The sequence below is a fragment of the Lolium rigidum genome, chromosome 6 (assembly GCF_022539505.1).
Source record: "Lolium rigidum isolate FL_2022 chromosome 6, APGP_CSIRO_Lrig_0.1, whole genome shotgun sequence".
NCBI classification, from domain to species: Eukaryota; Viridiplantae; Streptophyta; class Magnoliopsida; order Poales; family Poaceae; genus Lolium; species Lolium rigidum.
Window position 1 is genome coordinate 83,322,124 of NC_061513.1, and position 8,541 is coordinate 83,330,664.

General features: G+C 46.0%; 2 protein-coding genes across 2 annotated transcripts; both read right to left on the bottom strand.

The window, feature by feature from the left end:
- Window positions 1-1,563: 1,563 nt before the first annotated feature.
- On the bottom strand, window positions 1,564-3,952 carry LOC124661455 (pentatricopeptide repeat-containing protein At1g69290-like). The gene has a single exon (XM_047199311.1). The coding sequence runs from the start codon at window positions 3,950-3,952 to the stop codon at window positions 1,931-1,933; it is 2,022 nt and encodes a 673-aa protein (XP_047055267.1). The 3' UTR covers window positions 1,564-1,930.
- A 2,126-nt stretch (window positions 3,953-6,078) lies between these two features.
- LOC124661318 (RNA-binding protein pno1) lies at window positions 6,079-7,541 on the bottom strand. The gene is made up of 2 exons (XM_047199182.1): window positions 7,272-7,541; window positions 6,079-6,723 (listed from the first exon to the last, which is right to left on the bottom strand). Exons 1-2 carry the CDS (start codon window positions 7,524-7,526, stop codon window positions 6,301-6,303), a joined length of 678 nt encoding a protein of 225 aa, XP_047055138.1. The 5' UTR covers window positions 7,527-7,541; the 3' UTR covers window positions 6,079-6,300.
- Between the last annotated feature and the right edge of the window lie 1,000 nt (window positions 7,542-8,541).

An 8,541-nucleotide genomic window follows, 5' to 3' on the forward strand; every position in this document is an offset into this window, starting at 1 on the left:
GCAGATATTAAGATACTATCCAAGTGCACAAATCATTCATCTGATCACACCTCAAGATCTCACCTTGAGCCGACCTAAGGTGGCCATCAAGCAAGGGACTGAATAAACTCAGCGAGATCAATTCAATGTCGAAGTACTTTTTCAATGGATCTACAAATGAACAAAGACAATACAATCTAAGACTGAAAATGGAAAATTCTAGCATGTAAAAACAGCAACATCAAGCGCAAAAATGTATGTACCACCAAAGCAATATACTTTTTTGCAAACTTGCTCATCAATAACTTGTTAAGAGCTCTTGGGTCTTCAGTTCCACACCTTTGAATTTTTGAAGGTTCTTAATGCCTTACAAAACTATGAAAGTTCTAGAAACTTCTTTTGCCCGCATCAAATAATATTTCTAATATTGCCATGATGATCAAAGATTGGTTTATACTTTTATCGACAACTCGAAAGCAATATATCCACAACCCTGATTGATGAACATTAAATGTTACACTTGTATTTGGAGTCTAATTGTCTAGTAAATGTTAAGTAAATTTTGGTTATACACAAATAGAAGACAAACCAAAAAGCACATCAATTTCCGATTCCTGGCATGAGGCACGGTAGATGTACATGGACATAACTGCTGCGAAGCACAAACATCAAAGAATCATGTGAATACAATAGTTGAGCAAGATATTACCTCGTCTGCATGCAGGAGCTTGAACAGCTACTGCCTTCGGGTGGGATGACCAGCCCGGCTGTTATTCCTGCGGAGTGTTGTGCGGATATGTTCGTCGCCATGATTCCTTCTCCGCAGATCGTCAGCTGCCTTGCCTCCACCTGCACCGAAAACTTCCCACGTCTATTCCATAGTTGTCGCCAGTTTAAGTGGAGCGGAGGACAGCTAGCCGGCTTGGCTCCACCTCCATCCTAGCGTCGCCTAGCGAGTTTTGTCATTCTCGGATGTTGTACACCGCTGCCTGAATTCCTCGTCCCCTTGCGCCGATTCACAACGGCGGTGGCTGCTTGCAACCTCGGGTCCGCAAGGCCCTGTCGTCGCCATCCTCCATCGACCTCTCCTCCGACGCAGACCCGGGCGAGCCCTCCTGTCGGGGAGCGCCAGCCACCGGGTGTGCGACAGGATCGATGAAGGGAGGTTGAGGAATTGGGGATTTTCCCTGCTATTTTTAAACCTCACTTTGTTCATTAATTTGCAATGCACAATGCTGTATTAGGGTTTTGAAACCCCTTTACACACAGAGTTAGCATACAGTTTCCCTGCTAGATGCCCAACAGAGAAATCCCAAATCTCACAAGAAGTCCTACTGTTGACCATTATACACTTCATATCTTCAGTACCACCTCAACGCCAATTTTAGAACGGACTCGAATTTTAATATCGTGGCGCTTTGTGGACTCTTATAAGTTCAAGTTTGAATGATTTCCAATTTTCAAACCTGGTTGTTTCTACCATTTTTTCTGGTTTTTGGTAGTTATTCCTGCCTTCGCTTGTCCACACTAAGGGAAATTTATCAGTAAATATCATAGTGTTTATCACCAGTTCACAACAACAGCTTATGCATCCATGAGAAGCATTTGAGGGAAAACTTATTATAATTTATTGATATGGCTTAGAGACTTATCTATCTTACATGGGTTTGGAGGTTAGAACAAGCTAGTTAGAAAATAGTATGAAGTCAAGTCAGCCAATAAATTAAATGGTCCATAAAGTAAAACAGCTATACCTAGAAACAAAATAAGAGAAGACAAGTGCACTAGCTTCCCTAACCTCATAGTGTACTTATCATGATCACATATCGCCTACACTTGTTCATCTCTGGTGGTTTTTAGCTTGCTACAGCTTCCAAAAGGATTTGGATTGTCATCTCACAGAAATATGCCTCGTCAAATTACGCCAGGAATAGCATGATAGGTTGCAACGTTATGAATTAAGACCAGCCCAGTTCTTGAATGCGATTAGAGCTTCCATTTTCCTGAAGTTGCGCTTTCTAAGCTTCGCCACTTTAAGTTTCTTGTGGGTTTCCATGAACGCCTGTTTGTGCCTCCACTTATCCACAAATATTTTCAACTCTTGTGCCTTCTCAATCACCTGCATTGCCATATCAAAAAATCCACCCTTGACCAAAGCATATAGAAAGGAATCAATCAACTCGTGGTTAAAATCAGCCCCCTTCCTCTTCACTTCTGTCCATAATATGAGCACATAAAAGTACTTCTCAGCTGAGAGATACCCATTGATAAGTGAGAGGTATGTCTGATTGTTTGGTACAAATAACAGGAATACCATCCTTCGATATGTCCTTCGAGCATCCTCTAACCTCCCTACCTTGCAAAATGCATGTATTATGGAGTTCCAATCGTGTGTGGCGATCTCTATTCTCGGGTCATCAACCACTGCATCCAAGAACGATGCCATGAGCTCAGGCCGGTTGTTCTCTGTCAAGCCAGTCATAATAGTAAGATAACTTGTCCTAAGATCTGGTAGCCTCGCCTCCCTCATATCCTTGAAAAGAGCAAATGCAGACTGGAAATCATGGGCTGTCATGGAAGCATCGATAAGAGCATCATAACTGTCAGCATCTAGTTGTAGCCCTGCAGCACTAATCTCCGCCACAAGCTGTGCAGCCTCTGCGGTCTTTTGCTCCTTGCAATATGCTTTCAGGATTGGGGAGTATATACCGAGCCCCACAGAGGCTCCTTGAGCAGTCATTTCATTGAGTATGTTGTGAGCCTTGTTCAACAGACCAAGCCCAACACAAGCATTGACAATTCCAAACCCAACAGACTCATCGACTACCAGCAATTGATTGGTTAACTCAATCTCCTGAGCTTGGATGATCAACTGAGCCAACTCCCTGATCCTTCCATTGTCAACAAAGCATTGTGCAACCTCAGTATAGCACTCATCGTCAAATGCACTGGCATCCCCAGCTCTTCTCTCTTCCACCGCACGAAGCATGACGGACGAAACTGACTCGAAGCTGCAACACTTCAAATACCCACTCAATAATTTCTTGAAAAATCCCTTCTTGCTGAAGCCCAGAGCCTCCAGCAGCTTATCGAGCTCATCAACCCGGCCAGGAACAGCCCTCCATGCATACAAGAAGGCGAGATACCCAAAGCTCTCAGCGTCTGGCGACACCCCAACAGCTGACATAATCTCCAAGACCCTCTCGGCATCTTTAACCGTGCCGAGCAGGCAGCAGCATCCCTGAAGAACAGCATTGCAGGCAGCGAGGTCGGGCCGCATGAGCGCTACCACCGCCTGGGACTTCTCCTCCGTCATGAGCCTGCAGGCTTCGTCGAACACCTTCAAGAAGGCAGCAAAGGAAGGCGCGTCGGCGCGGGTGAGCTCTACCAGCGGACGGCCCCAGGCGGAGAAAGCCGGGAGGCGGCGCCCGCAGCCGAGAAGAGCGCGCGCGAGCGCCAGCGCCGGGCCGGTGGAGCCCGAGGCGGCGAGGGAGGAGAAGAGGGCCTCGAGCGCGGGCTCCGGGAGGGGGGAAGCGTGGGGGCTCCTCTCCAGCAGGAAGACGGCGGCGGCGAAGGCGCGCTTGAGGCCGAGGCGGTGGCTCCCCGCGGCGAGGTGGGCGACGAGCGCCGCCGCGGCGGGCGGCGACGGCGAGAGCGAGGCCGCGGCCAGGGACTTGAACGCCAGCCAGGCGTCGTCCGAGCGGTCCTCGGCGACGGCCGCGAACAGGCCTGACTCGAGCGCGGCGGCGTCGGCGACGGGCAGGGGGCTGGGGGCGGGGTCCGGAGCGGGAGGTGGCGGCGGCGGTTGCGGCCTGGGGCGCGGCGCGAAGATGGATGGCTGGAGGAAGGAGTAGACGGTGGGGATCTCGTGGGTTGCGGCGGAGGAAGACGACGACGAGGAGGAGGGCCTCGCGTTTAGGGGCAGATACAGCCGGCGCCGGAGGCGGAGACGGAGGCAGTGGAGAGCGCGCATCGGTGGAGAGGCTCTGCCGTTGAGGTGCTCGAGCGTTTGCCGAGGAAGAGATTTGCAGCTCGTTTGAGATTTTACTTGAAAACTCCCTCTCAAGTCAGCTTTGCAAAATGAGCGTGAAAACGGGTCAGACAAAAAGAAAATTGTACTTACTAGTTTGTCAGCATTTTGACAACTTTCAGCATCTACAAAAGTAAACTTAGTAGTAACTGTTCTTATCATCTACTAGACTACTACCTCCATTCAATTGTTGAGATGTACATGCAAAAGAATTTGTTAGAATTTGTTGACAATCAGAAATATGTATTTTTGGGTGAGGGGGCATATGCACCCGGAAGCCGAACTGAATTCCATTCCAAAGCATCTTATATTAGAGAACAGATAAAGTAAAAAAAATGCAGCATCTAAGTTTACTCCTACAGTGAATTGTCAAGGCTCCAAGCCTTCCATTATTTTGCCTCTCTGATGTAACTCTTGCTCCTAAACTCTAGTGTATTTCGTTTCGGTGTTTCTTATATGTTTTTATATTTAGATCATTACAACAACATATTGTAAGTCTCGTCTTTGTGTATGCCCTAAAACTATACAAATATTTGTGTCATAGGGAGTGAGCTCATAGGAATAACATTTCCCTCTACCACGGGATGCGATGGTGGGAGACAATTTTCCGCTACGAAGGAAGCTACTGAGTAGTGTTGGAGGGGAAGAGCTCTCTTTGGATTTGGGGTCCTCTCTAATTGGGGGGGGGGGGTCCATGTTCGAGATGCTCTTGTGACTTTTTGTAGATGTGCCCATGTTCAATTGTTTTTAGAACTTGCGATTTAGCATTTTAGAGCATCCCAGCGGTGCCACTCAAAATTCAAAATTCGTTTGGACCACCCCAAATATTTTCGGCTTGGGGGCGTTTGGACACATGTCCTGACCATCGGGAATTAGTGCCCCTAGTGGCACCCACAATTAGACGGTTCTTCTCATTTTATGAATATTTTCATTTAGTTTTAATAGTATATCCAAACGAAACAACTCTATTGCATGGTAATTTTTAACACACAAATTAATTGAACAACGGTTCAAACATAAAAATAATAATATAGTTCATATGATAATTTAAATTCAGGTTAAAATTTGGGGAGTTCTAGAAAACAGATAGCACAATCCACTACAACACATGACGATCAACCTATTGGCTTCATTCCATTGTTCACATGTGCTTAACTAGATCATCTTGTAAATTTGTAATCATCGATAAAATGTTCATCACCAATTCATTGATGCATGGCAAGGAGGCCAACGAACTTGGCCAGGACTCCAAAATCGGGCTTTCCAAGAGGGCCCTGGTAGTCCCATTGTTGATCAAACACTTGATGATCACCATGCTCACTCTCCACGATCATGTTGTGCATGATGGTACAAGCATTAATGACCTCTCGCATCAAATAGGGACAGATGGTGGCAAAAGCAGCAACGATTCGGTAGAGAAAGAGGAAATATGGCACAAGAAAGAGAATAAGTGGGGCCAAATGGCTAGGCCGCTTGCAAGTGGTGCCCACATGTTGGCGTCTAGCAGACGGGACATGTCCCGATACCCCCTTGACGTTCACAAATGTTGAGGTACAAAACAAGGCAACTTCTTACGGAGCGAGGAGGCCTGCTAGAGCATTTTTTTTGTTTCCGGACTTCAAAGATGCTCTTGTTCTAATTGAATTTTCTCGAATTTAGTTGTTCCTTTTTTGTATAGGGAAATGGAGTGACATTTATTTTCTTCAAACTAATTTGCTGTAAGAGAACTTGGCGCGCAACCCACATTTAGATGCACTTGGTTCATTGGCTGGTTCAAGGTACGTTGTGATGGGTTCCCTATGTTAGTGAAAGCTGTATCCACAGCACAACGCAAAACACCATCCATCCAGCGGTGAGCATTTTTGCCCACCTAATTCATGCAAAGAGGCCAAATCAAGTTGGTCGATTTTTTTTGAAACCAAACGATATCCAGATCAACGGCATGAACACAGTTGAGTGCAGACTATTCTCTCCTCAACAATAATGCAGAACTGTGGAAATACAGGGCAGTTATGGTAACTATTCAGCAATTTCCGCATCCATAAGCATGTTTAAATGAATCAACAACATAGACAGCAATATTTCACATATATGGAAGTAAAATATAACATGCAGTAAGACAGCTGTTTCTCAGAAAAGCCCCCAAGAACATATCACAGCAAATATCACTACAAATCTCTACCATATCAAAGTTGTTCTTCATAACAAGATTCATGGCATAGGGACACAGATTAGCTGATACAACATATTATGAGGCCAAAACTGCAACTATATGATTCGCCCAAACTCATTCAATACCTTTCCGCCAACCTAGCAGATACAGCCCTTAGCTTTGAGTAGACCTTGCCAGCAGGAGAACCTAAGATAAGACTACAAAGCGAATCCCTGGCAACCTTGATGTTGACGAAGGATCCAAGTATGTGGATCTTGGTGTCAGCAATGACTATGCGAGTCCTGGTAGAGTTCTCGATGGCATACTTGGTCTTGCCTCCTTTCCCTGATAGACGGCCAATAGCACGCGACTTGTGCTCCCCTCGAAGAGTCTTCACATCCTTGATCTCAAAGGAATCCACGTACAGGTCATCGAGACGAAGCAAGGCAACCGCATCCGCAATGTCGAATCCGAGCATGAAAGCATGCACAAAGTCTGCGCATTTCTGGAGGTTGCTCACATCTGGTGTGTCTTTCCTTGTTTTCAGCTCAACCCTTTTTGCCTGGGGAAGAAGAAACAGATTAATGAGATTGCTTCAGAGGAGACGGATTAAGAGTTCAGCATTAAGGAGATATGAGAAGTTCTTTTTTTTTTCAGGGAAACGGGCACCAGTAATACTCCTAGCACCACCAACACCCATGGGAGAAATTAAAGGTGCATCTTTGAGCTGAGCAGGTAACAACCACCAGTCACAAGGCAACCCAACTAAGCCCCATGTATCTATCTAAAGACCAAATGATATGTCTACGTTTCTGGACAAAAGTAAGCTAATTGTTCCTTAACTGCTGAAACTGATCAGTTGCTTCAACTTGATGAATTGGAAATAATATATGCAAATAATCATGTATCCAGCAAACATGTTCATCAATTAGTACTGTACTATATATACTAGCACATAAGAGCAAGTTGAAACTATTGGCTCCTATACATATTGCTAACAGTTTATCCAAAGATCACTGGGAAGGTTGCCACGGGCATGGAATAGACACTAATCGAACCAAACCCTGTCCTAATTGCAGGAACGCTAGTAACTTGATCCGAATTACCCACCTTGAGGTTCATGCGGATGTCGACCTTCATGTGCTCGTAGACGGGCGTGTAGATCTCCAGCCACGCCTTCTTGAGCGGCGCGAAGCGGTGCGGCGGCACCTGGACCTTCCGGTACTGAGGCCTCCCGCCGCCCATCTCGCTGGGCATCAGAGCGCCGAACAGGGGCTTCTGCACGCCGCCGGCCGCGTCCACCGCCATCGCGCCGGAGGAGGACGCCTTTGGCGCAGCGGCGGCCGGGGCTTTGTCGACTTCCATCCTGTACTGTGGCTGCGGCGGAGGTGCGCGGCCGCCGAGGGTCTCGAGGGGACTAGGGTTTGGAGACCGAGAGAGGAGAGAAAACTTTGGAGGCGGAGAGGGTTATAAACCACGAGATACTGGGCCAAACAAAAGCAGTATGGGCCAGCCCAATATGGCAGGCTGCTTCAGGAAAATGATTGGCCTAACACGGTGGGCTGCTTTAGGAGAAGAATTCCATTCCTCAGACCGAAACACCGAATAAAAAGTGCCGTTCTACATTTGTTTTGACTCCTGACAACGATAATCTATTTATTTTCTACAGCCTGGCAAGGTTATTATTATTTTTTATTCAGGAAGATCAATGGTGATATTTCCAGTCAATCATAAGGAAAGACATGGTTTAAGTTACCAACTTCTCCTTGAAGAAACGACAACTCATGTCTTGCCATGATCTTGGCGGTATTTCCCGCTAACCATCTAAGAGCATGTCTAACAGGCCCCGTATTTTTTCGTCCCTTAAAACGCGAGTAGAGGGCCCTGTATTCACTTTTCGCCGGCCGAAAACTCGGACGAGCTAGCAGACCCCGTATCCTCACCCCGTAAAACAGAATATTCTGTTTTACGGGGTGGGGATACGGGCTGTTTTACGGGGTGGGGATACGGGGTCTGCTAGCTCGTCCGAGTTTTCAACCCCTTAAAACAGGGTTTTTTGACAAATTTCATATTAGAACCAACACACCATTCACATAAAATAAATGTTTTACATCACACAATAATCGTCTTAATTATTACAATAATGTTTTTCTGCAATTTCAACAAATGTTCTAATGGAAGAATTAAACAAATAACAAATGTTTCACACATACAACAAATAGGAAATGAATGTTTCACACATACAACAATAGGAAATGAATGTAATAAATCATTGGCCATGCAACTGCCAATGGTGATCAATCAAATCTTGGGTGAGTCTGGTGATGAGTCTCGGCATTTTCAATGCCTCGATGAGCTGCAAGAAAAGCTTCAATCCGAT